This window comes from Cebus imitator, unplaced genomic scaffold (genome assembly GCF_001604975.1).
Source record: "Cebus imitator isolate Cc_AM_T3 unplaced genomic scaffold, Cebus_imitator-1.0 Scaffold388, whole genome shotgun sequence".
In the NCBI taxonomy this organism is placed as follows: Eukaryota; Metazoa; Chordata; class Mammalia; order Primates; family Cebidae; genus Cebus; species Cebus imitator.
Window position 1 is genome coordinate 662,935 of NW_016107703.1, and position 27,772 is coordinate 690,706.

General features: G+C 48.4%; 1 protein-coding gene and 1 pseudogene across 3 annotated transcripts in view; one reads left to right on the forward strand and one right to left on the reverse strand.

Moving 5' to 3' along the window:
• CUNH7orf50 (chromosome unknown C7orf50 homolog) overlaps nucleotides 1-27,772 on the forward strand; it is a 129,427-nt gene that overhangs the window by 6,876 nt on the left and 94,779 nt on the right. For all 3 annotated transcript variants that reach the window (XM_017508243.2, XM_017508241.2, XM_017508244.2), the window contains exon 2: nucleotides 9,299-9,428. In XM_017508243.2, coding sequence (XP_017363732.1) covers nucleotides 9,300-9,428 — 129 coding nt within the window. In that variant the 5' untranslated portion in view covers nucleotide 9,299. The remainder of the gene's footprint in view (nucleotides 1-9,298; nucleotides 9,429-27,772) is intronic.
• On the reverse strand, nucleotides 2,473-5,099 carry LOC108288991 (annotated as a pseudogene).

A 27,772-nucleotide genomic window follows, 5' to 3' on the forward strand; every position in this document is an offset into this window, starting at 1 on the left:
TTTTTTTTTTTTTTTTTTTTTCAAAGTATTACTGTCTTTATTATGGTATAGGGTAGTATTTTATACATTAGCTAATTTTAGAGTAAAAACATTTATGTAGAGAAACCGCTGCACAGATAGCTCCAACTTAAATTAGAAAATATTTTCTCTGTAGAAAATAGTAAAAATTATAACATTTACCTAGTAAGTTCATTTAAACCAAATAAGTAGCTAAATACATTATACATTTATAAATACAGGTTGAATTCTGGGATCCAGGAAATCTTTAGTTTCATTTATTGAAATGGCCATTATTTTAAGTTATGTGAAGTGAAATTTCTTTCTTTTTTTTTTTTTTTTGAGACCAAGTTTCACTCTTGTTGCCCAGGCTGGAGTGCAATGATGCAATCTTGGCTCACTGCAACCTCCGCCTCCCGGTTCAAGTGATTCTCCTGTCTCAAGCCTCCCAAGTAGCTGGGATTAGAGGCTTGCGCCACCACACCCAGCTAATTTTGTATTTTTAGTAGAGACAGGGTTTCTCCATGTTAGTCAGGCTGGTCTCAAACTCCTGACCTCAGGTGATCTGCTCGCCTCAGCCTCCCAAAGTGCTAGGATTACAGGCATGAGCCACCACACCTGGCTGTGAAGTGATATTTCTATTAATATTCCCTCTTAATTTATGCCTGATTATTTTTCTTTATGCTAAATCCATAATCCACAACTGTTCTTTTCTAAAGGATGGGTACCGTATCCTTTTTATCTGCTTGATAAGGTACCCATGTCTATCCAAATAAATGGTTCGGCTGTTATTACAGCATGCCCAGAATTTGGGCAAAACCAGAATCTAATAAATTACGCTGTCACCTCATATCCATGGCTTGATGGGAAGCCATGAGGAACAAGGGTGAAGTGATAAAACTGGCAAGTGGGTCAAGGAATAAAAGCCACGAGAATTCTGAGACCAGAGGGCAAGACAGATGTAGTCAGGATTTAAGGACTGAGCTGAAGTTCAAACAGAAAAAGAATGTTGCCTTAAGGATCAGGAGCTGAGCTGGCTGTCAGAGCCCCTAGTACACAGTGAGCAAATGAGGGGCGGTTAAAGAGAAAGACTGGATTCAGCAGGAGAAACCAGGACCTAGAAAGATTCTAGGTGTTCATGGTAATTATGTGAAAACAAGACAGACCATGTGACTTTAAATTTCCTAGCATATAGTATGTTCCAGGATTCCCAGTGCAGAATCTCTGGAAGTGAAGGCAGGAAGAGAACGCCACTCTAAGTTCCTGTGCTGTGTGGAATGTTTCCCAGAGGAAGAGTATCTGAGGTATCAGGCAGAGTTATGCGGCCAGGGCTACATGAGTTCTTCAGTTCCCTCAAAACAACTTCACCAAGTACAATTTGTCTTCAAAGGAAGCCTCCAGGCAGCTAAAACAAACTTGCATCAGAGATTGAGTTTAACAAACAGATCCTGTGCTGTGTGGCTTTAGGAACTGGAGCACTGACTATTTAAAACTCCCAGCTTGCGGGCTCGAAGTTAACCTCTAGAAACATTAGTGATCTGTGAGTTTTCACCATTAAAACAACGCTTTAGCAGGCAAATTCTTCTCTTTGCTCTCCATTTATGAATTTGTTACCTTTTTGCATTTGATTTTTTCAGTGTATTTTTTTTTTACATACTCTTCAGCAGTGCAAATCTGTCTCCTCCTCCCTAAATAATGTTGGTAAACAGTGTTAATCTTCCAATAGGAAGAGGTGGAGTACATTATCATGTAAGCACCATTTATCCAGCCTTCTTACAAAGAAAGCTATGAGACACCTTATACATTTGAAATTCCTTAAAGACTGTGTCTTTCTATTAAAATGTACTTTTATATCTACTATCTGTGAAGAATTCACTGAGGCATGAATCACCTTATTATGAGAAGCTAAAAACATATCAAAATGCACAGAAGTATAGGTAATCTATATCAAACATACTACATCTTCCAATTCTAGAGCATACACCGTCTTAAACTGTATTGCAGCCCAGCTGAGTTCAAAATCTTGTTTCAAAATGTTGCTTGGTATTAAGTCTCAGTAGGCAAATAATAGGACCACACAGGAAACTGAGAAACTGTTCGGCAGGTACATTCCCTTAAGTATTTACTTTAGGGAAGGACACTTTTTAGTATAAAGACTGGTGAACTCACAAAGTATAGGCAGATACATGCTTGATTGTATCTCCCTAATCTGTAGATAATGTCTTTGAATAAAAATGTAATGAATTCATACACCTTTCAAAAGGAAAGACTGATGAAGAAGTCACAATACAGTTACAAATGATAATGACCAGATGAAATAATTTAGATGAAGCTTGCCTATGTCTGAAGGAGATAGAGACTCAGCAAGTGGTCAGAAGGAAGCACAATGTGCTTTTACCTTTGCATGAAAAATCATGTTCAGTTCTATATTGCCAAATATAATTCTCCTTTTTTGTGTACATCTTCGATTTCTAGTTATTGACTGATTGCTTTACTGAAACTCTGCTTCTGGCCTTTGTTTTGGGATCTGCCTCCTGATCGCTGTCCTCTCAGGCCTCTGTCGCCTTCCCGCCGTCCTCTGAATCTTCTGTTTCCATCCCGCTGTCCCATGAAGCCATGACTGCCTTCCTGCTGACCCCTGAAGCCTCCCTATCCTTCCCATGGTCCTTCTAGCTCTGGCTGCTCTGTGGCCACGGAGAGCTGCCAGTGTCATGAATCATGCCATTTCTTCTGTATTTCTGTTACTGATGCGGTGGGTATATCAGAGCACACACTCAGCTTTCCTTTGAGAAAGACCATTCCCTTCACTTTGAAACCAGTCTCCTCACCTAGCTGCTCTTTACGTTCTTTTTAAGCCTAACTAATATTTGGCATTTCAGCTGACCACTGCAAGATCATGGTCACAAAACCCACATTTGAGTTGATCAAGGAGCGCTGGTCTGTGGACATGGCACCTGAATTACTGGGAAAGTGCTGCTGCCAGAACTTCCACAGCTCCCTTCTCTTCTATCAGCTTCTCAGCTGGTTGCTTGAAGTAATTGATGGCAGTAGGAGGCATGGCATCCAAAAGCCTGATGGCATCTATGCTGGAGGCTTTTGTTACTTCTGTTGCAGAAGGAACACCTATTTGTTTGAACTTAATTCCCGATTTTTGTTCCACTTGTACTGATTGATATTCTTCTTATGCTCATAAAAGCAGGTGCACCCCCATCCTTCCAGCTCTGCCTGCCCTCCTGGATGGATGAATGTAGGACTCCACATCCTGTGGTAGGGAGCTTTGTGTAACCAAATCAACCTCAGGGATGTCTAACCCACATGCAGCAGCATTGGATGCCACCAAAACTGCCATTTCTAAGACTTTTCAGGGTGATTTCCCTTTGCTCCTGTGCAATGTCTCCATGCAATGACTTGGCATCCTGCTTTATAGACGAATTCTGGGACAGCTCCTGGGCTTCTTTCTTGATCTTACAAAAGATGATAGTGTGCCTTTGATGACCACTGTATATTCAGATGACATCCCCAATGATTGCTGCCCTCTGAGTCCAGTGGCACTTCATAGCCAGAGGGTCCACAGTTATTGCCGTCTTCTGAGTCTTTTTACCAATCAGGTCTCCCGTTCATATGTAGATTTCAGGTATTTCTTGGCAACATTAAATAACCAATGAGGGCAAGTTGCAGAAAAAAGCAATGTTTGGGGATTGTCTTCAGAATCTTTCTCGTAGGCCACACTTAAAATCTCTTCCACTGGTCGGGTGCGGTGGCTCAAGCTGTAATCCCAGCACTTTGGGAGGCCGAGGTGGGTGGATCACGAGGTCAAAAGATCAAGACCATCCTGGTCAACATGGTGAAACCCCGTCTCTACTAAAAATACAAAAAATTAGCTAGGCATGGTGGTGTGTGCCTGTAATCCCAGCTACTCAGGAGGCTGAGGCAGGAGAATTGCCTGAACCCAGGAGGCGGAGGTTGTGGTGAGCCGAGATCGTGCCATTGCACTCCAGCCTGGGTAACATGAGTGAAACTCCGTCTCAAAAAAAAAAAAAAAACCTCTTCCACTTGAGCAGCAAATCCCATATCCAGCGTCTAGTCAACCTCATCCAGGACAACATCCTTCAGTTTGATGAGATCTAGTTTCCGTTCTGTATTTGGTCTTTGATATGACCTGGCGTGCCAACCAGGATATCAATCCCATTCCTCATGCCTTCAAATTGACCTCCGTAGGGAGTTTCACTATAAAAACAAGACACTGACACTTTTTTGTGATGTCACTGAAGTCTTTGCTTGCTTGATTTGTCAGCTCTCTTGTAGGTGCAAGAACCAGCCCCTGAGGGAGACGCCTCTCTTCTTGCCCTGCAGTTCCCCATGAAGTTTCTCAGTCAAAGGGATGGTGAAGGAAAATGTCTCCCCAGTTCCTGTCTGCACCCGTGCAATTAAGTCCTTCCCGCTGTAAACATAACAGAAGGCTTTGCTTGTACAGGAAGTAGGAAGGTCACTCCTGGGCCTTTGAGAAGCTTACTAGTTTCTTCAGATATGGGAAAATTGGAGAAGTCGCCTTCGGAAATACCACGGGTATTTCCTGCCCTATTTCACTGTTACTTTCTTCACTGGCAGCTTCACTGGGGTTACAGTGAGGTTCAGAATGAGGAAATCCATTCTCCAGTTTGGATTTCTCTCTAGTTTTTCCATTCAGTTCCTTTTATTTCTTTATCTTCTTGGGCTTAGGAGCATCAATTTATTCCTCAGAAGGCTCCTCATTTTTTAATCACTTGTTTGGTTTTAGAAGAAACCACTTTCTTTTCAATGGGCTCCTTTTTATTTCTCTCAAACTCTTGGTTTTAGGAGAAATGTCATCTTCAGATGGCTCCTTTCTTTTTTGCCTTTTTGGATTTAGGAGAATTCATGTCAACTTCAGAAGGCTCTGCTCTCTTTTTAACTTGTTTAGCTTTGGGGGAGACAGTTTCTTCCTCTTCTGCTGTCTCTTCAGTCCTACTAGATTTTGGCTCCTCTTTTTTCTCTTTCTTCTCGGCTTGCTTTCACAGCGTCTCTACTTTTTTCATTGCGGTGTCTGGTTCCAAACCAGTGTCAGTACGGAGTTTTCCTGACATCTTCAGTGCAGGCTACCCAGGCCGACTGGTCTTCTCAACTGTGTGGAGAGGAACTTTATTTCTTTTTATTTAGACAGGATCCCACTCTGTTGCCCAGGCTGGGATGCAGTGGCATGATCATGGCTTATTATAACCTGGACTTACTGAGCTCAGGTCATCCTCCCACTTCAGCCTCCCAGGTAGCTGGCACTACATGTGTATCACCATGCCTGGCTATTTTTTGTATTTTTTTGTAGAGACGAAGTCTCGCTATGTTGCCCAGGCTGATCTTGAACTCCTGGGTTCAAGCAGTCCTCATACCTCATACTCCCAAACTGTTGGGATTACAGGCATGAGCCACCACGCACGGCGTGGGTTTTCTTTCTGCTTCATTTTTTGTAGAGATGTGGTCTCGCTATGTGGCCAGGACTGGTGTGGAACTCCTGGCCTCAAACGCTCCTCCTGCTTTGGCCTTCCAAAGTGCTGGGATTACAGGCATGAGCCACTGCACCTGGCCTGTTTACGTTCTTGCTGGCATCCTTTGCAGCACAAAAGTTGTTTTGGTTTTTTTTGAGACGGAGTCTTGCTCTGTCACCCAGGCTGGAGTGCAGTGGCATGATCTCAGCTTAATGCAACTTCTGCCTCCCAGGTTCAAGCAGTTCTCCTGCCTCAGCCTCCCAAGTAGTTGGGATTACAAGTACGTGCCACCACACCCAGCTAATTTTTTGTGTTTTTATTGGAGACGGTTTCACTGTGTTAGCCAGGATGGTCTCAATCTCCTGACCTCATGATCCTCCCACCTCAGCCTCCCAAAGGAGGGTGTGAGCCTCCACACCCAGCCTGCAGCACAAAAATTTTTTATTTTGTTGTAGTCCAATTTATTATCTCATTTTTCCTCTGTCTTTTGCTGCTTATTTTTAGTGCCATATACGAGGCCATTGCCTAATCCAAGGTCATGAAGATTTACTCCTATTTTTTCTTCTAGTAATTTTATAGTTTTAGCTCTTCCATTTAGAACTCTGATTTATTTTGAGTTAATTTTGTCTATAGTGTGAGGTAGGGCTTTGAATCCATTCTTTTGTATGTTGGTAGCCAGTTGTCCTAGCACCATTTGTCTTTCCCACTGAATTGTCATGATAGCCTTGTTGAAAATCAGTTGACAGTAAATGAAAGTAAATGTCATTTTCCACGACAAACATTCATTATCTCAAAGATATGAGTCACTTTCCCTTGGAAGTCTTAAAAGAAACCTTTCCATAATATAGAAAAGTCTTTTATCCCTTTTTAGCAAATAGACATAGTGATTAAGTTTTTAAGTGATAACTTACAGAATGAAAATAGATTTGACTTAACTTTTATAGTAATGGGTATGTAAATATTTGCTGAACTTTTCTTCTTTCTCTCACAAAGTAATTGGCTGGCATGGTCTTTTGTCTTTTCAGAGCCCCTGTGTCAACAGTCTCTCATTCTTCCAAGATTTCTTATTATATAGCTAATTGAAATCTGCGGCCTCTGGCTTCTGATGCTTTTTAAAGATAAGGCTCAATTAAAGAATAAGAGGCTTGGAGTTTTCTGATTCCACAATAGTAATATTCTTTCAGTGTGTTGTTACCAGTGGCAGCCCTGGGTAGGATGGAGGGAGCCCTTGTGCAGGCTGTGCCCTTTGCTTTTCGACTTTCTCCTTGGTTTCTGGCCTCACCTGGCATTCCAGGCCCTCCTTGCCCTCCCCTGACTCTTTCTCACAGTGAGTGGTGTTTAGACCCGCATCTGGGCTCTAGGTGGGCTTAGTGCTGCCAAGCTCTTTCCATAATGATCATCCTTTTAAAACTGCTGCTCTGTCATAACCTTTCTTGCTTTACTCTTATTCTTCTTTTTTTAAACACAAAGTCTCACTCTTTTGCCCAGGCTGGAGTGCAGTGGTGCAGTCATGGCTCACTGCAGCCTCAACTCCTGGGCTCAAGCAATCCTCCCACCTCCACCTCCTGAGTAGCTGGGACTACAGGTGTGCATCGCCATGCATGGCCAATTTTTAAAAAATATTTTGTAGACATGGAGTCTCGCTATGTTGCCAGGCTAGTCTCAAACTCCTGTGCTCAAGCGATCTGCCCACCTCAGCCTTCCAGAATGCTGGGATGACAGGCGTGAGCCACTGTGCCTGGACTATTTTAATTTTGGGGTGGGATTTGGCTTTCTTGGTGGTTCTTTGTGGGTGTATGTCTGGGCTGGAGGCTATGTGGGGAAACAGCGTGTGTGCTGGGTGCACTGGCTGTTGAGCTCCTGTCTCCCGGCTTCATAGCGCCTCTGTGCTCAGCTCTGAGGCCCACACAGTCTCAGGCTCTGCAGGACACTTTTCTGTTCTCAAATCCTTTTAAGGCTCCACCCAGTAGGGGTGGCAGGGGAGACTGGGAGCTGTGTGGGGAGAAGTGTAGGGAGAGTGTGGGTGAGGGGGTGGGGACAGGGGCCTGGGGTCGGGCGGGGGGCTTCTTCCCTCTCCTGTTGTCCTGCCACCATTGCCTGCAGGAGGCTTTGCCGCAGCAGCAGGTGTGGGCCGGGTTTCTGCTTCTCCCTCCCAGAAGCAGCCTGGTCAGTCTCTGCCCGCACCACACCCCAGGTTCTTCCTTAGCATCCCTCCATCAGGGGCCAGCCCCTCCAACAGGCTCCCAGGGCTGGTGACCTCAGCTGCCTCTCTTGGTTCCCTCATCACACAGTCCCACAAAGGACCCTGGTTCCGCCGTGCCTGGACTTCTCTGTTGCTGTGCGTGGTGTTCTAGATACTGCTGTTCTGTGGAAAGGAGGCCTAATCAGATGCCCTCAAATGCCGCATCCACCCTCATATGTGGCCTGCTTCATGCTCCTTTTACTCTCAGAGGAGATCCTGGACTCACGGTGGTCCTTGAGCCCCTCTACCTATGGTGGCCAGGTGTCCTGTGATGCGCAGGGCCAGCATCCTCCACCTGTGTGGCGCCACGGCTTCTCTAGTTGATGGGAAGCATGAGTGAGCCCATGATAGGAGAAAGTGAAAACAATTCAAAATATTCAGTCATTAGGGAGAAGACAGATTTTCGCCTTTGGGATATTATGATACTGTCACCAAAAATGGTTCGCGCTTTCCCCTGGTCTTTTCATAGTTCGGAAAAATAGACGTGCAATTATTAGAAAATGTTCATGTTTTCAAAATTAAAAAAAATAAAATAAAACTTTGTGTTCATGTTCAGTTAGAAATACAGAATTATAATCCGTGTATGATTGCAGCTATGTTAAATAAAAACACTCAGAAAAAAGACCTAATGGGGCCAGACATGGTGGCTCACAGCAGTGGTCTCAGCACTTGGGGAGGCTGAAGCAGAGGATCGCTTGAGCCTCAGGGTTTGAGACCAGCCTGGACAACATAGCAAGACCCTGTCTCTACAAAAAAATTAAGTTAGCCAGGCATGGTGGCACATGCCTGTGGTCATAGCTACTCAGGAGGCTGAGGCAGGAGGATGGCTTGAGCCTGGGATTTCAAGGATGCAGTGAGCCAAGATCGTGCTACCACACTCCAACCTGAGTGACAGAGTGAGACCCTGACTCAAAAAATCCCAAAAAGACGGAAAGGAAATACACCAAAATGTCAAATTGATTATCTGTAGGTGACAGTGAGCCAAGATCTCACTACCACAATCCAGCTGGGGTGACAGAGTGAGACTCTGACTCAAAAAAACCAAAAAGACGGACAGGAAATACACCAAAATGTCAAATTGGTTATCCGTAGGTGATGAAACTTGGGGGTTTGAGTTTGCTTTAACTTGTATATGTTTTCTTTATTTTCTGAAATATTATTTTTTAATGGAGAGTGTCCTACTTTTTATTTAAAAATCTGATACGAGCCAGGCGCGGTGGCTCACGCCTGTAATCCCAGCACTTTGGGAGGCTGAGGCGGGTGGATCACAAGGTCAAGAGATCGAGACCATCCTGGTCAACATGGTGAAACCCCGTCTCTACTAAAACTACAAAAAATTAGCTGGGCATGGTGGCGCGTGCCTGTAATCCCAGCTACTCAGGAGGCTGAGGCAGGAGAATTGCCTGAACCCAGGAGGCGGAGGTTGCCGTGAGCCGAGATCGCGCCATTGCACTCCAGCCTGGGTAACAAGAGCGAAACTCCGTCTCAAAAAAAAAAAAAATCTGATATGAGCTAAGCCTTTTATTTCCTTGTCTTTAGCAGTTTACTTTCTCTGTTGCAGGATGGCAAAACAGAAGAGAAAAGTTCCCGAAGTGACGGAGAAAAAGAACAAAAAGCTGAAGAAGGCGTCAGCAGAGGGGCCACTGCTGGTCCCTGAGGCCATGCCAGATGGTGATGGAGCTGGCCCCCAGGTAAGGCCACCAGTGCCTCGCTGGCCCTGCCCTCTGGGATCCAGCTGTTACTTGATCGGGAGGGAGAGGGGGCGACTCTGCCTTCTGGTCTTTCTGTGGAGCGGAGGCTGGAACAGGTGTGGAGCCATGGATGGACTTGGTGCCTTCCAGAAGCAATTGTAGGACAAAGAAGAATTTTAGCGAATTTTGGGTTGGAACCCCATGACTGCCTTTCTTAGCTGCCAGGAAACTGCTGTTTTGGGTGCCATGTTGTATAGCGGACTTGGTGGCGGTGTGCAGGATGGGGAAGAGCCTGCAGCAGGCGTTTGTTTGTGCCCTGGGAAGGGGCAGGTGGCAGCTCCTTACCGGTATGGGTGCAGGGGTGTGGCCTGGAAGCCTGTGTTGAAAAACGCACATCTAGAAACATTCATATCTAATAACACAATAATTGTGAGTTTGAAAATCACCTGTTAGCATCACTTTTTAAACTGCGTGCAGTGGATTCTAACATTGAGATTTGAGTATCCACCACCATTCACTTGAAAAAAATACAGGAACAATCTTTTCCTAAAGTTATGCATTTTTATTCCTTGTTTTTTTGAAACACAGTCTCTGTTGGCCAGGCTGGAGTGCAGTGGCTCGATCTTGGCTCAGTGCAGCCTCCATCTCCTGGGTTCAAGTGATTCTCCTGTCTCAGCCCCCAAAGTAGCCAGGATTACAGGTGCACGCCACCAAACCTGACTAATATTTTGTATTTTTGATAGAGACGGGGTTTCACCATGTTGGCCACGATGGTCTTGAACCCCCAGCCTCAAGTGATCCTCCCACCTCAGCCTCCCAACAAGCTGGAATTACAGGTGTGAGCCACTGCAACTGGCCTGCATTTATTTATTTATTTTCTGAGGTGGAGTCTCACTCTGTCGCCCAGGCTGGAGTGCAGTGGTGCTATCTCAGCTCACTGCCACCTGTGCCACCCAGGTTCAAGCGATTCTCTTGCCTCAGTCCCCCAAGTAGCTGGTATTACAGGCGCATGCCACCACACCTAACTAATTTTTTGTATTTTTTTTTTTTTTTTTAAGACAGAGTTTCACTCTGTTGCCCAGGCTGGAGTGAAGTGGTGGGACCTTGGCTCACTGCAACCTCTACTGCCCGGGTTCAAGCGATTCTCCTGCCTCAGCCTCCCAAGTAGCTGGGATTACAGGTGCCTGCCACTGCACCCAGATTATTTTTTTAATATTTTTACAAAATAGATACATTTTGTATTTTACAAAATAGAGACTGGGTTTCACCATCTTGACCAAGCTGGTCTTAAACTCCTGACCTTGTGATCCATCTGCCTTGGCCACCCAAAGTGCTGGGATTACAGGCGTGAGCCACTGCGCTTGGCCGAATTTTTTGTATTTTTGATAGAGTTGAGGTTTCACCATGTTGGCCAGGCTGGTCTTGAATTCCTGACCTCAAGTGATCCTCCCTCCTTGGCCTCCCAACACACTGGAATTACCGGGGTCAGCCACCGCACCTGGGCTGCATTTTTATGTTCGAAAGTATTTCATTACTTACTGCATCATGTTTGTCCTCCACAAAAAGATTTATATGATTAAATTAGAAAATATAAAAAATTTTTGTTACCCACCAAGTTCTGAGTGTTAAATTTTTCTTCTGCATTGAGCTGTGTTTACCGTTAGTAGTATACACTTGATCAAAACAACATCATAGATTAGGAATTTTCACAGGTTATTCTACATAAAGTGAAATCGACGAGGCGTGTCGATGGTCAGGGCATTGTGACACTGTGTCATCACCCCACAGGAGGGCAGGGCCTTCCTTGTCGCTGCAGTTGGCCCATGCACCTGTGGATCGGGCTGTCATTGCCCAAGAGCGACCTGGTTTCCGTGGCCATTGTTCCTGTTCTCAGGTCAGATTTAGGTGCTGAGTGCCTTTGTTAACACAGATATGTAAACGGGAGTGAGAGTTTTGTTGCAGTAAACTAAGACCATTCTGTGATTTGGGGCACTTATTTTCAAAATTTATTTTTAAAGATCTATCAGTAAGTGACAGCTGGACTGGGTCCCTGAGTTTCTGGAAGAGTTGGAAGCCACCTGACTTGTGCTAGGGCATGGCGCTGGCTTGCTACATTTGTTCACTTCCCCAGGGTAATGCCGGGGTTCAAACTCTGCTGCTGTTTAGTGCTGGAGGTCCTGTGCCCGGGGCAGTATGCCATCATGAGATGTGGGGTGGCAGGGGCCCTGTTTTTCATTTGTTCACTTCCCCAGGGTGACGCCAGGGTTCAAGCTCTGCCATTGTTTCCTGCCAGAGGTCTCGTGCCTGGAGCAGTATGCCATCATGAGATGTGGGGTGGCAGGGGCCTTGTTTTTCATTGAATAAGAAAAGGGCTGCTGTGCAGAGCGGGGTGGAAAGGGTGAGTCTACGTTGGCCCTTCTTCAAAGTGGCTTCCAGCAGGAGGCAGGCACAGCTGGTGCTTGGAGGGGCCCCAAGGCCACCTGGCCACGGATGCGTGGGACAGTGGATGTGCCTGGTTGATGGGTGTAGCCCAGATCACTCTGAGATCCTGTCCAGTGAGGCAGCACTGAGCTCTTGGAAGTTGATGTGAAATCACGTCCACATCTACGGCTGCAGGCGGCTCAGCAGCCGTGGGTAGAGGGGAGAAAACAGGGGTGTGGGCCTGGAGGAGGTCCTGGCCGTGTCTCGGAGGGTCATCTCTTGGCTGCCATCCCCCAAGGGGCGAGGGAAGCCAGACAGCACCCCCAGCACAGCCATACAGCTTGTCCTAGGCTCTCTTTAGTGGGATACCAAAAGGCTACCCGGAGGCGGAGGCCTGGCAGGTACAGACATCCCGCGGCTCCTGTGCAGCGGTGAGGAGGTAGCCCAGCGTTCCACCCCAGCCTCGCTCTGAATTTTGGATCCTGCTCCTCAGGCTGTTGAATTCCTATCTCCCAGTCCGACTGCCTCTTCCTCATGCCTTCTTCACAACTTGAAGCCCAGTGATGCGGGTGCTTTTAGGTTCTTTTTGGTTTCTGGGTTCCAGATGGATGCTGGTTTCCCGAGAGCTTTTGACCTCTTGTTCTGTGATTCAACCCAGTTCCGATTCTGCAGCACCTCAGAGCCTCAGGCACATGTGATTTTGGTGGGCACAGCGTCATCCTGGACTTTGAGTTGAGTTGTGAGACTTCTGGGCCTCCCTTCTTGGTGTACCCTCCTCCTGCCTGATCCCCACGCAGGCCACTGGTCACTGGCAGGACCCGCAAGATGGTTTGGCTTATGGTGACTGGGCAGATGTTAAAACTCGCACCCAAGTGAGGGAGTGGTGTCTGTCCTTTTGTTTAAGTTGAAGTAATTTTTTTAAAGTATGTGAGTGTTTTTCATTATTAAAATACAAGTTGATTAAAAGAAAGCTGGAAAGCAAGAGGGAAGAGAAGAGAGCCTTTGTGTGTTTCCTTCAGCTCTCCTTTGAGGGCCGGGCTTCTGCTAGTCCGTAACACGCGGCTGCCGGCACAGTCACCCGCAGTATTGCTTGGCCCTCCAGCACCTGGCAAGGAGTTGGTCTCAGGCCTGCCCAGTTGAGCATTGGGGAGTGACCTGGAACTGGTTCCTTAGCCTTTGGAGGAGCTGGCAGCGGGAAGAGGGCCTGGGAAGCTGGGAATGCGGGCTCCACTCTTAGTGGAGCTGGGTTCGACAGCAGGGCTTGGCAGCCACGCACCTTCGGAGGGAGCTGGCGGAGGGAGTTGCCTTCGGCGGGATTGTCTACAAAGTGCATGCCCTGTGGCCAGTGTCCAGGCTGCTGGGAGGATTTTCAGATGGGTCTCTGTGACTGAGTGCAGGGGCCCGGGGGGCTCATGGTCTCCCAATGAAAAGGGGTGTCTCTGCTAATACAGATAGTTCTTTTCTGACTCTCCCCGGTTCTCATGGGAAATTGTTAAAAAAAAAGGTTTCAGGCCTTTTTTTTTGAAGTGGAACCTAAGTTCTTAGAATGGTGGGTGGCTAGGCCCGGGGAGCAGCATGCCTGGGCTCCAGAGGAGCTTGTGGAAAAGTACTGTGCTGGCTCCCTCCCCATCCCCCAGTGGATCCTGGATGAACCTCTGGAATCTGCCATGGAGGACAGAGAAGACTGTGTCCCCCTGTGGGCCATCGTGTTGTCCTCCCAGCAACGTCCATCTGGGGAGCCCACGGGTCAGCGGCCGCTCCCGGGGCCCCGTGCAGCTTCTTCCCACAGTGCGAGCATGCTGAGCTTGTGCCAGGATCGCCGCCATGTCCCCAAGTGCTGGGAACGTCATCGACCCTTGGGGAGCGTTCTCTCAGCATTCCAGTTTCCACTCAGGCCTATGGGCTTGGCCCAGGAAGCTGCCTGAGCCAGTGCACTCACTCTCCCAGGGTTCTGTCCCTGGTGCCTCAGTCTGGCACCGCTGAGGTTTGGCCGCTCCTCAGTTCCGGGCAGCAGGGCCTCAGGGCCTCGGCTCTAGGCATTGTATGCTGAGCTCACTTTCCTGGAGGCCCCTGCTGGCCTGGAGTGCTGGGGAGCTGGGGGGCTTGTGGTGGCCCCGCAGGAGGAACAGTTGCTCCCATGGGCCTGTCTTATGTCTTGGTGACTGGGCTACATGACTGCCTGCTGGTCTAAGAAGGGACTGGCACCTGCCGTTTCTGTCCTCCTCAGTTCTCTGGGCAGGAGGTTCTGCCATGGGGGTTGGCGTCTCAGGCCTTTCCTCATGTGGGGCAGAGGGGTCCCAGGGTTTGCCCTCCCTGTCTGCTTCCTGTTTCTTAGCTAAGCCTTCCCCTGGGAGCTGGGGTTTAGGAGTTCTGTCTTCACATTCCTTTAACTCTTCCAGGCCTGGTTTCCCACTTCAGCGGGTTGTGAGGTTGAGGTTTTAGATAACATATGTCCTTGGGGCGGCCTGTGGCGGACATGGAAGGAGGTCATGGTGTGACCCGGCAGGTCTTTCTTTCGCCCTCTCCCTCCCTCTCCAGTCTCACTAAAAGGGACCCTTAGCTTCTCTGTTTCTGTTTGAGGCACGGAGCTGTATGTGGGGGAAGGCAGCGTACGTGTGACTGCCCCATGCAGAGCCAGCTGAGTGGCTGTGGGTTTGGAGGCCCCTGTGACAGCCCGGCCACCTCTCTGCTGCTGTCAGTGCCGTTTGGCTGCCTGGAAATGGGAAGGTGGGCTCTCCCAGTTCGCTGCTGTCAGACAGCTGTCCTGGCTTCATAAAAGTCCCTTATGTGTACAGGCACTTTCCATCCACACACATGGATTCGTGACAGCAGATTCTTAGCAGCCCGGAGGTGCTGGGGGCAGAGGTGTGGGTGCTTTGTTGGTTATGGTCACCTGGCCAGCTAGTCCTGGGGAAGAGACTTACCCCTGGTTTCTGACTCTGGTTACCTCATAGAGCACACTAGCAGAGACCAGGATCCCTTCCTGTGGCTGGCTGCGAGCCGGCACAGGCTCAGCCCAGGGCAGGGTCCACATGTTGAGGCTCCATGTAAGGACCATCGGGGCTTGAACAAGGCCTTGGCGTGTACAGCACACTGCCTTTTGTGGGTGCTGCCCTGTGTGAGTGCTGCCCTGTGTGAGTGCAGTGGCCCGTGGAAGGCTGTGTGCGCAGTTGTAGATCCAGGGCTCTGTGTTCCCAGGTACAGCCTTTCTGGTCCTGGGTGTTTTGTGGGCTTGGCTGAAACCCACCTGAATGACCGCCTGGCTGCAGGGCCTGCGCCTTGCATGGCCAGCACATGGGGCCGCAGGTCATGGCCAGGCGGAAGGGAGCACGGCCAGCATGTGGGGCCGCAGGTCGTGGCCAGGCGGAAGGGAGCACGACCAGCACGTGGGGCCGCAGGTCGTGGCCAGGCGGAAGGGAGCACGACCAGCACGTGGGGCTGCAGGTTGTGGCCAGGCGGAAGGGAGCACGGCCAGCACGTGGGGCTGCAGGTCACGGCCAGGTGGAAGGGAGCAGGGCTCCTCAGCGTGGACTGTCCATGTAGCGGCTCTCGAGTTGCTGCTTTTATAATCTTGAAAATCAGATGTGAATTACACATCTGAGCCTGAAGCCCACAGCTTTATAAAACCATCCAGTGAGGCTGTGGACTTCATGGCCTTGAGAATTTGCTCAGAGCCAGAATACTTAAAACCAATGGTACTTTGCCCCAACAAGCATTACTGCTCCGGCAGTGGGATTTTTGTCATTGAACTCTTGGGGCCGAGTGGTTGCTGGTGTCTGTGGAGGCTCCCTGGCAGACCAAATTGTTTTTCTTAGTAGAATTCCAACCACTCCAACCCACATTGTTTTTATTTTCTTGGGTCTGACTGCTGTGTGCCGGGCTGTCTGTGACTGAGTTATGAACGGCGGCTGAAAAGCAGGTGGGACCTGAGGAACTGTCTTTTTTTTTTTTTTTTTTTTTTTTTTTTTTTTTTTTTTTTTTTTTTTTTTTTTTTTTTTTTTTTTTTGAGACGGAGTTTCGCTCTTGTTACCCAGGCTGGAGTGCAATGGCGCGATCTCGGCTCACCGCAACCTACGCCTCCTGGGTTCAGGCAATTCTCCTGCCTCAGCCTCCTGAGTAGCTGGGATTACAGGCACGTGCCAGCATGCCCAGCTGATTTTTTGTATTTCTAGTAGAGACGGGGTTTCACCGTGTTGACCAGGATGGCCTTGACCTCTTGACCTCGCGATCCACCCGCCTCGGCCCCCCAAAGCACTGGGACCACAGATGTGAGCCACCGCGCCCGGCCGGAACTGTCTTATGTGTGGGAAAACTAAGACCCCGAGAACTTTCTCGGTCTCCCTGAGGCCCACGTAGGTGGCGGGAGGCCGCCTCCTCCTCCGTCCCTGCCTGCCATGCAGCCCCCTGTGTCCATCCATTTTTGTGGCTGAGTAATATTCCATGGCACGGGATTATCACAGAGTCTCTCACCCATTTACCAGCATTTGGAAATTGAGTTGTTTCCTCTTGGGGTGGAATGTGCTGTGAACATTTGTGTCTGTGTCTTTCTTTGCTTTTGTTTGTTGAGTCAGTTCCTAGGGCTAGAATTGCTGGGTCCTATAGTAAGTGTGTGGTTAATTTTTTAAGAAGCTGCCGGCTGGGTGTGGTGGTTCATGCCTGTAATCCCAGAACTTTTTTTTTTTTTTTTTTGAGATGGAGTTTTACTCTTGTTGCTCATGCTGGAGTGCAGTGGGCGTGATCTCGACTCACTGCAACTTCCGCCTCCCGGGTTCCAGTTGCAGCCTCCTGAGTAGCTGGGATTGCAGATACCCGACACCAGGCCCAACTAATTTTTGTATTTTCAGTAGAGACGAGGTTTCACCATATTGGTCAGGCTGGTCTTGAACTCCTGACCTCAGGTGATCCACCCACCTCGGCCTCCCAGAAGTGCTGGGATTACAGGTATGAGCCACCATGCCCGGCCTTAATCCCAGCACTTTTGAGAGGCTGAGGCAGAAGGATCACTTGAGTTCAGGAGTTTGAGACCAGCCGGGGCAACATGGTAAAACCCCATCTGTACAAAAATTAGGCAGGCATGGTGGTGCGCACTTGTAGTCTCAGCTACTTGGGAGGCAGAGATGGGAGCATCACATGAGGCTGCAGTGAGCCAAGAGAGCACCACTGCACTCCAGCCTGGACGACAGAGCAAGACCCTGTCTCAAACCCCAAAAACATTTAACACAAAAGAAGCGTGAGGGTTCTGGTGTCTCCACATCCTGGTTGGCATGGGGTGCTGCTAGCTTCTGAATTTTGGCCATTCTCCTGGGTATAGTCTTGTCATATTGAGTATGTGATTTTAAAGATCACCTTTTTATTGAGGTATAGGTGACATAATGTCGGTTTTATTCTCTATTACTTCTTTTTCTTCTTCCAAAAGAAGTGCTTTTCTCTTTCACAATTAATTCTACGCATATTTTCTTATGTATTTTTTCTGTTTTTTAGTTTTTATTTTTATATTTTTTAGAACCAAAATTTGTATTTACGTTTATATTTATGTGAGATAGGGATATAACTTCTTTTGTTCTGAAAGAAATATACACTTGACTTAGAGTCTTTTGTTGAGTATTCTATCCTTTTTTTTTTTGAGATGGAGTTTTGCTCTTGTTACCCAGGCTGGAATGCAATGGTGTGATCTCAGCTCACCACAACCTCTGCCTCCCAGGTTCAAGCGATTCTTCTGCCTCAGCCTCCTGAATAGCTGGGATTACAGGCATGCACCGCCACACCAGCTAATTTTGTATTTTTAGCAGAGACAGGGCTTCTCCATGTTGATCAGGCTGGTCTCCAACTCCCGACCTCAGGTGATCCACCCTTCTCAGCCTCCCAAAGTGCTGGGATCACAAGCGTGAGCCACTGAGTCTGGCCGAGGGTCGTACTTTCCCCGTGTCCTCTCTGGCACTGTGATATGCAACCTTCTGATTCTAGATACCCTAGTGTGTCTGGGAAGTGATAGCTCACTGTGGTTTTGATTGGCATTTTCCCCAAGGCACATGATGGTGAGCATGTTTCATGTACTTGTTGGTCATTTTTATATCTTCCTTGGAAAAACGTTTATTCAAACCTTTGCTGCTGGTCACAGTGGCTCACTCTTGTAATCCCAGCTCTGGGAGACTGCGGAAGGAGGATCACTTGAGGCCAGAGGTTTGAGACTAGCCTGGGCAACTTAGCAAGATCCTGTCTCTACAAAAAATTAAGAAAATTAGGTAAGCATGGTTACACATACCTGTAGTCTCAGGTGCTCGGGAGGCTGAGGTGGGAGGATTGCTTGAGCCCAAGATTTTTGGGCGGGAGTAAGAAAAATACAACAAAAAACAAAAGACAAAGAAAAAAAAAAAAAACCCACCCCAAAAAAAAAAAAAAAAAAAAACCAAAAAGACAACAAAACAAACCCTTCCGCTATTTTAACCACAGTGGTTATTTGTGTCTTTGTTATTGAGCTTCGAGAGTGTTTTGTGAATTCTAGGTACAATTCTTTGTCAGATGTATGACTTGCAGATAAAGCCAACAAAATAAACCCTTTCCCTATCTTAACCACAGTGGTTATTTGTGTCTTTATTATTGAGCTTCGAGAGTGTTTTGTGAATTCTAGGTACAATTCTTTACTGGATATGTGACTTGCAGCTATTTTCTCCCATTCTGTGGCTTCTCTATCACTTTCTTGATGATGTCCTTTGAGGCACATAGGTTTTTAATTTTGATGAAGACCAGTTTATCCTTTTTTTTTTTTGTCTGTGCTTTTGATGTCACAGCTAAGAAGTGATCCTCCTGCCTTGGCCTCTCAGAGTGCTGGAAATACAGGCATGAGCCCCTGTGTCTGGCATTACATTCATGTTTTTGATTTGCTTTTTGTTAATTTTTGAGTGTGGTGTGAGGTGGAGGTCCAGTTTCATTCTTCCACACATGGATATCTGCTTGCTCCAGCACCACTTGTTGAAAAGACAATTCTTTTATTATTTGAATTGTCTTAGAGTCCTGGTTAGAATAGCCTATTTTTTTTTTTAAGAGTTGCACAGTATTCCATTACCTTGTTTTACCGTAATTTATTTAGCGAGGTCCTTGCCACACTGTTTAATACTTTAGTTGTTGTTGTTATTGTTGTTTTAATATCTAGTAAAGTAAGGACCTTTTTTTTTTTTTTTTTTTTTTGGGGGGGGGTAGAGAGTTTTTTTTTTTTTTTTTTTTTTTTGGGGGGGGGTAGAGATGGGGTCTCACTATCTTGCCCAGGCTGGTCTCAGACTCCAGGGCTCAAGCAATCCTCCCTCCTCAAGCCTCCCAAAGCACAGAGTAAGTTATAGGTGTGAGCCACCTCGCCTGGCCATAAGGACTTCTTCAGTGTTTTTTTAGACAGTGTTTTTGGCCTTTTATTTGTATGAATTTTGGAATCAGCTTTTATATTCCACAAAAATTTTTCTGTGACTTATTGAGGTTGTCTTTGTGTTATTCAGGAAAGTTTTCTGGTTTTCTCTGGAAAAGCCTTGCTTGTTTCTTGTTAGGATTCTTAGATGTTTTTGAGTCTGTTTCTTCCTTTGGTATTTCATAATGGTTATTGCTGGTGTATTGGGAAATTAGAGATAATTTGGATGTTGATCTTATAGCTAACTGCGATGCTAAACTTTCTACTGTCAGTTGATTCTCTTGGATCGGGCTTTTTAAGTAAATGAAGATGTCTTCAGAGAATGACAAATGTGTCTCTGCTTTGTGTTTTTGCCTTCTTTGTTTCTCTTCTAGCAACACCTAGGACTTTTGAGCCAGTGTTGTATGATAGAGGTGATCATCCTTAATATGGCCATATTATTCACATTTTCCAAAGCAGAACTACTTTTGTGTTTCTGGCATAACCCAGAAACCTCATGTTTTAAAATGATTGCTGGGTAAGCTGTTGTCCTGTGGTATTCTTGTTTTGGTCTCAGTTGAATTAGAAAAGAAACATCGTGTGCCACGCCCTGGATGAGAAGATGGGCAGCATGTGTGACGCCGGCAGCATTCCCATAGCAGCAAGGATGGCCTTCCTTTTTGTCTATTTTTTGAATAAGTGCAGGCATGTAGTCCCAGCTTCTCAGGAAGCCAAGGTGGGAGGATCCCTTGAGCTCAGGAGTTCAAGGCCAGCCTGGGCAACGTAGCAAGATCTGGTCTCTAAAAAACCAAACAAAATGAAAAAGGCACGTTGGTGTTAAAGTCCATCTGTGAGAGCTGTAGTAACGTTAGTAGGCCTGTGAGACCTGTGAGCTGTAGTAATGTCATCCTGTGTGGGCTTTGCTTGCCAGCCCTGGCCTTCCCGTCAGTCCTGACTCGACCATGTGCTGTGCCCCTGCTGTCCGGGGCGGATTCTTTCAGCCCAGATTTCTTTCATTTCTGTCTTCATGGCCTGGCCAGCCCTTTAATTTTCCTTCCAGTCTCTATTTCCTCACATTCTCTGTATTGGACCCTCGCCCTCACTTTTCTGTAATGGATAGAAATAACTTAGCTGCAGTTTTCTGAGATCAAGTTAGAGCATTTAACTTGTTCAGTAAATGTATGTTAAAAGTTGTATTTTTGTGCTGCTAAAAACACATACTTAATGCTGTGCTAACATCTATGCTTCTATACGTAATAGGTTATGTGAGTGTTGTTCCAATGCTTTTTTTGTTGGATTCTAATAACCTGCTGAAAGAGTTCTTCTGTGGTTTCGTAGAGGAAGGTGGTAACCTGAGACTGTGTGTGTGTGTGTGTGTGTGTGTGTGTAGGATGGGGCAGGGATTAGGGAGCTTCAGAGTCCTCATGTTCACAGTAATTTGCGCGGGCCTTTCCAGCAGATCACCTGTTGCAAAAAAGCCGTGTGTGAACTGTACCTATGCCAATGACTGCGCTGCTTAATATATGGGTTTGTGATTGCATCTGTCACTGTTGGGTGCGACGATCTCACAAAACCTGAGAAAACCAATGAGGGATGGATGGCGTCTGACCTCGGAAGTGATTAGCAGCTCTCACTGACTTCCTGTCCTCTGCATTAAATAGCAGACAGCTCTTGGACATCCGGCAAAGGCAAGCCTGGCCACAGGATGGGTCTGTGGGGGAGCATTTCCTGAAGGGTGGGCAGTGGCAGTGGTGGGCAGCTTCTCAATAATGTCCAAGAAACATTTCGTGAAATTCAACATCCTGACATGAAGAGAATCAGTTTTTTTTGCTCTCTCCAAGAAACATTCCTCCTAAAAAACAGCAAAGGTTTATTATAAAATCAAACATAACTTTTTTGGATTCTGTTTATTTCAAAAGATGAGAATTTTTTTTAAGCAAGTAGAGACTTTAAATTATTTTCACCAAAGCATGAGTTTTCACTATTTTGGACTGAAACCTAGTAAAAGACATGCCTAGAGTATATACAAAGGCGAAGTAGAAGCCCCCACAGGCATCTCAAGCAGAAAGGGGTTTAACACAGGGAGTTTGGTGCTTACAAGTTTGCTGGGAAGGCTGCAGAGTGAGCTTGGCTCCTGCCCACTTATGACCCTGTGAGAGCAGCTGCTTCGTGCGGGTAGGGGCAGCTCTCCCTTGAGTCCCTCTGCCTCCCCACCTCCCATGCGTCCCTCCGCCTCCCTGCCTGCCCTGTGGGGCCTCGGGCATCTGCCCATCTTCTGGGCTAAAAGGCTTCCCGGCCACCCTGATTTCTGAGCCCCAGCTCACCCCACGGTTTGGGCCTGGCAATTCTTTGCTCTTATCAGCTTTGGTTTGCTGGTATTCCTGATCACCATCTCTTTGCCCTGCCCATGGGAGAGCTGGCCTCAGTCCTTCCGTAAAGGCCACCTGGGGAAGCTGCTAGCCCTCACCTTCATGGTCTATGGAGCAGGAGCAGCTTTAAGCAGTGAGCGGCCCAGTGGGGGTAGCCTCGTCCAAACAAAGCTGATTAACCCACAGAGGCTGCCGGGGGCTTGACCCAGGGGGCTGTAGTTTACATTCTCTGAGTCTAAACATTGAGCCGACTGCAAGGCAGAAATAGCACTTCCCCAGGCTCGCCACAATCCACACTGGTGAGAGGGTGGATTTACCTCTTTAACATGTAGCTCCAGCAGCATCTGAGGTCCCTCCCGGCTGCAGGGCAGCCCCACCCTGACAGATGGTGGCACTTGGGCAGCAGGTCTTTCTGCCTCCAGTTCTGGGTCTCCTACTGCGTGGAAGAGGCCCAGTGGCTGCACTTTGAGTAAGTGTCTGGACCAGTGGCTGCATGGTCTGACTGCGACCCTTGGGAGGTTGACAGGACTCTGGGTTTCTTGTGGGAAATGATCAGTGCTGTGTCCTTGCTACAGTGGGAAAGGCTCCCATGGGCACCGTTGCACTGAGTGCTAATTAGGAGAAGAATAGGACATCTGTGAGCAACAAGAGTTCATTTAACTTGAAATAGAAAATTAGTATCTATGATGAGAAGTTGAGCCACCAAGAGGTTTGCACTGATGTTGCCCTTCTTCCTGAGCTCGGGCCTCTCTGTTCGCTCCCAGGAGATAAGTTCTAGAAGAGCTCCAGAGTGGAGCGCAGCCCTCCTGCTGTCCAGGCCGAATCCTGGAGCCCCTTTGCTCTCCCGCTGTCCAGGCTGAGTCCTGGAGCCCCTTTGCCCCTCCCACCTTCAGGCTGAGTCCTGGAGCCCCTTTGCCCCACCCCTTGCTGTCCACGCTGAGTCCTGGAGCCCCTTTGCCCCACCCCTTGCTGTCCACGCTGAGTCCTGGAGCCCCTTTGCTCTCCCGCCGTCCAGGCCAAGTCCTGGAGCCCCTTTGCCCTCCTGTTGTACAGATTGAGTCCTGGAGCCCGTTTGCCCTCCTGTTGTACAGATTGAGTCCTGGAGCCCCTTTGCCCTCCTGTCGTACAGATTGAGTCCTGGAGCCCATTTGCCCTCCCGTCATCCAGGCTGAGTCCTGGGGCCCCTTTGCCCCTCAAAGCCTGCCATGGCTCACAGAGCTTCTGTAGCACTCCTCGCCTGGGAGTCAGAGCTGGCACCTGCAGAATTACAGGCAGAGATGGTGGCTTGGGATGAGGCGCACTTTCAGAAAATCAGAGCTGTCTAATAAGAGGAGGTAGTGAGTTATCTGTCCTTGGAAATGCTGGGGCTGAGACATGGTGGGTATTGTAAGGGTTGCCCCAGGAAGGAGTCTTGTGGGGAGTGAGATGTGAAGTAGGTGACCTCCTAGTCCCTGCCCAGCGCTGCCCATCTGATTCCAACTGTTCAGCATCCTGTGGGGCCTGGTGACCCATCAACACCTCATTATGCTTACGGAACCTTCTCAGTGCGGGTGGTTGAAGCGGGTTCATGCCCCTGCCATGTGGGTTGCACACCTGCTCCCAACAGGCTAACTAAGCACTGGTCTGCAGAGCCCAGGAGTGGCTGCTCCTGCCCAGGCGGTGCCTTCCAGGAGCAAGCACTCGCTGCTTTCAGGGCGTCGGTCGCTGTGTGGGGGGGTGGGCATGAAAACAGAGGACTCAGCAAGCATGGTGCCATCAGGGCGTTCACTCAGACTTCCTCTTAAAGCAAGTTGATGTTTAAAATAATGGTAGATTTATAGTAAATTTCAAAAAAAAAAAAAAATGTAAGAGGGGCCTGTGTGACCCAGCTTCCCCAGTGGTAATACTTGGATATAGCTGTCTCAAAACCAAGACATCGACCTGCATACATGGCACAGAGCTCATTCACAGCCCACGGGTTGTACGTGTGTGCGCATGTGCAAGTGTGTGTGCACAGATAGTGTGCGTGAGTGTGCATGTGTGCATGAGTGTTTGCGCCTGTGTGAGTGTGTGTGTGAGCATGCATGTTTGTGCGCGCACGCGTGTGTGTGTGTGTGTGTGCATGTGCCCTGCAGTTTTTCCATATGGGTGGCTTTCCGTAACCACCATTGTATCAAGATACAGGAGGATCCTGCACTGCAAGGCTCCTGGTCCTGCTCCTTCACAGCCTGTCATTCATTCACAGAGCAAAAGACATTTGGATCTCTAGGTTTTGGCGTTTGTGAATAAAGCTCTGTACATATGCATGAGCATAAGTTTCCATCACTCTGGCATAAATGCCTTGGGCGTGGCTGCTGCGTTGCATGGTGCATGCATGTTTAGATGTTGTTGAAGCCGCTGTGCTTCTCCAGAGTGGATGTGCTGGTTTGCATTCCCACCGTGAGCATGGCAGAGGCTGGTCCCCTGCACCCTGGTTGGCACTTGGCGGTGGTACTTTTTCGTTTTGGCCATTTGGATCACCGCGCTCCTCTTTCGAAAAGAACAGCCAATTAATGTCCTAGGAATTAGGAGAAGCAGAATTAAAGCTCTTTTGCTTTTCCAAGGCTTGCTGTATGTGCTGTTGGCCTCATCATTGCTGGAAGCTGCCAGGTGCCGGGTACTGGGAACTTTCCTGGCATTCCTGTTCGAAGTGACTCGTTTGCTCTGTTTATGGGACGGATACTCCTGTGGTCTCTTTCTCCAGGAGCTTTTTGGGAGTAGCCGTCCCAGCCACCCTGCCAGGCATCATGCAGAGTGAGCAGGTGGAGGCCGGGCCGCAGGGCAGGTGAGCTGTTGGCCGGCGTCTCTCGTCTCTAAGCTGGGCTTTCCTAGCCTGCTGGTCAGATCCAAAGAACCGCGAGAAACTGGAGGCCCAGCAGCCTTCCTCACTGCCAGGGAGATCGGACCATCCTCACTCTGGGCCAAAGGAAACAGGATCCACTTTCCCATATTCCAGAAACTCCCCGCTGCCCCGTTTCCACATCAGTATCTCATGTTGTAATTGCTCCTGTCATCAGCCCAGATGTTTGCAAGTGCTATTGCTTTGTGGTCAACAGAAAATCACTCAGCAAAATGTAATTTTGAAAAGTAATATGTATTATTTTTCCTGAGTTATACATGATTCATGTAAAAAAATTAGAAAACAGAAAAATTACAGAAGAAACCAGAAAGACTGATTCTGCTGCCCTGAGCTGATGCTGCGGTTAATGTCCTGTAGCAGCTGCGTGTTCTGAGTATTTCTGCAGCGGGCGTGTTTACTTTTCCATAGGCAGTGAGTCCTCTCTCAGTGTTGCCCACCCTGAGGTCCTTGGAAACTGCAACTTTTTGTACTTTTTTTTTTTTTGAGAGGGTCTCCCTCTGTCACCCAGCCAGGATCACGCCACTCATCATCAGCAGTGGCTCACTGCAGCCTCAACCTCCCTGGCTCGAGTGATCCTCCCTGCTTAGCTTTCCAAATACCTGGGACCGCAAGTATGTGCGCCACGATGCCCAGCTAATTTTTGTATTTTTCGTAGGGACAGAGTCTCCCTGTGTTACCCAGGCTGGTCTTGAACTCCTGGGCTCAAGCGATCCTCTCGCCTTGCCCTCCCAAAGTGCTGGAATTACAGGCTTGAGCCACTGCAACTGGCCAGAAACTGTGACTTTAAGCAAAATGACAAACAGCAGGCCCTTGTTCAGTGTCGTCATGTTCCACCTTGGCTGAGAACAATAGTTGGTTTTATTTTATGCCTTTCCCTTACAGTCGCACTTTGAGAGAACCTTTGCCATCAAGAGAGTTATGCAAGGCCGCGGCCGCAGCGGAGCACCTGTTATGCCGTGTCTACCCTGGGTGCCGTGATCCAGTATGACAGGACACAATGATAGCTTTAATTTCACCTTCTTAGCTGACTGTTGATGGTCATTTTCCATGTACATATTGTTCATTTGTTTTGTGAATTGCCTGTGTGTGTGTTTTTACCACTTCTATTGTAATTTATCATCTCTATATTGATTTGTAAACACATTTCTTATACTAAGAGCCCTTATCTTTCCTTCATGTTTCAAATATTTTTCCAGTTGAGTTGTTTGTGTTTATGGCTTTTGCCCTACACAGATAGCGGCCTCCCACGCCCCACAGCTCTCTGGCTGCACAGGCCCCCCCCCGAGGCCTGCGTCCCAGACTGCTCCCTAGGGACGCGGCCCCACTGCAGATCTCCCCGACCCCCGACACCCGCTCTCGCTGCCCCACAGGAACCATGGGAAGACGTGGCGGGGGATGCGGGAAAAGCACTCTGGCTACCCAGACGACCATGCCTTCCCATTGAGGGCCCTTCCCAGCGTCCATTGGAGACCTTGACCTGGGAGGTGCCGGTGCAGGGACAGGGTGAAGTGTCTTTCATTCAGTCAGGGCTCCTCTCAGAGCCGCCTCACAAACATGGAAGCCTTGCTCGGCATCCTTGTCATTGGAGGCCACTCCTCCCGATTTGACAGCAGATTGTTAGCTCAGCTTTTCGTGGTGGTGTGTGCTTGTCTTTCTGGCATCTCAAGGTATTTTGGCGGGAAGCTAGGAGCCAGCTGTGTGGAGATTGCTGCTGCGTGGAGATCACTACCGCATGCTCTTGTTCTGCCAGAGCCCTTCCGCAGATGGAGCACTGACTCAATGCGAGCTCCCCCACGTCCTGTGGCACCTGCTTGCCTCTGCGCTTGGTGCAGATTTGCGTAGCCTCCTTGTCTGGGTGTGTACGGCTCGGGAGAAGGTGCCGCCCTTGATGCCGTCCCCACACTGCCCTCCAGCTCACCCAGCCCAGGGCCCAGCGACGCAGCACTCTCAGTGGCATTTGTGGAGAGAGTGACATAGTTAGAGTCTGCCTGTGAGAAGGTGAGGATGGAGGTGGTTGCCTGGAAGACAGAGAGAGGTCTCTGCTGGCATCTGGACTGAAGTCAGCTGTGGCGCTGAGACGCAGAGGCACATGGGAATCAGGAAGCTGTTCTGCCCAAGGGCCTGGCGGGTGGGGAAGGGTCCTGCCGCCCACAGCAGTGTGAGTGGGGAGGTCATGTCCACACCTGCAAGCTAAACTCACTGTACCCCAGGGCGTGGAGGGACCAAATGCTGAGCTGGAAGTCAAATGGAGCGTTACACCGTAGCCTTCACAAAAATGAGCAGGGAAAGGGTTTTCTATATGCTGTTAAGAACCCCTCATGTTGGCTGGATTCCCAACTTGATCTTCAGCCTGTTGGGATTGGGACTGTTGAAGAGTCTTAATTCTTTTACTGGATTAAAGTATTTTAAAATAAAACAAATACATGCCTATAATAAAAGTTTATGTAATGCAGATATATAAAACTTCTATCAGTATGGTGGACTGGTTAACATGGGAAATAGTCCCTTCTGCTTCAAATACATAAAAATACTGGAAAAGGCCAGACACAGTGGCTCACACCTATAATCCCAGCAGTTTGGCAGGCTGAGGCGAGCGGATCACCTGAGATCAGGAATTCAAGACAGCCTGGCTAACATTTTGAAATCCTGTCTCTACAAACAATACAAAAATTAGCTGAGCATGCTGGCAGATGCCTGCAGTCCCAGCTACTCGGGAGGCTGAGGCAGGAGAATCACGTTAACAGCAGCATTGTTTAACATAGCTAATTCAAAAGCAAGAGGTAAAGAAGAGACCCAGCAGCTATGCTAGTGAGGGAGTAGACGCTGGATGCCCCCAGAGGCATGAAAGCGGGTGTACACTGTAGGGACAGGTATGTCACCAGTGACGCAGCACCCCGGGTGACCTTGGACACTCAGGCAGCAGAGAGTGGAACTGAACTGCCCTTCCAGCCCAGAGCCACTTGTCTTCCAAGTAGGAGGCACAAAATCCTGGCCAAGACACATGGCAGGGAAGCTGGGGTGGGTGGAAAGCCATTCACACAGAATCAGAGCCCCAGGCAGATGTGCACTGACCTGCCTCATGGGAACCCCCTTTTGACAAGTCAGCACACCGAGCATTTGGAATTCACGGAGTCTCCAGCAGATGGATGCAGAGCTGCTCACAGGCCTGCCAAGGAGAGCAGCCCTCCTCTGCTTCCTCCCAGGGTTCAGGGCTCCAGTGGGGGACATAGTCCTCCTCTGCTTCCTCCCAGGGTGCGGGGCACCAGTGGGGGACACAGTCCTCCTCTGCTTCCTCCCGGAGTGC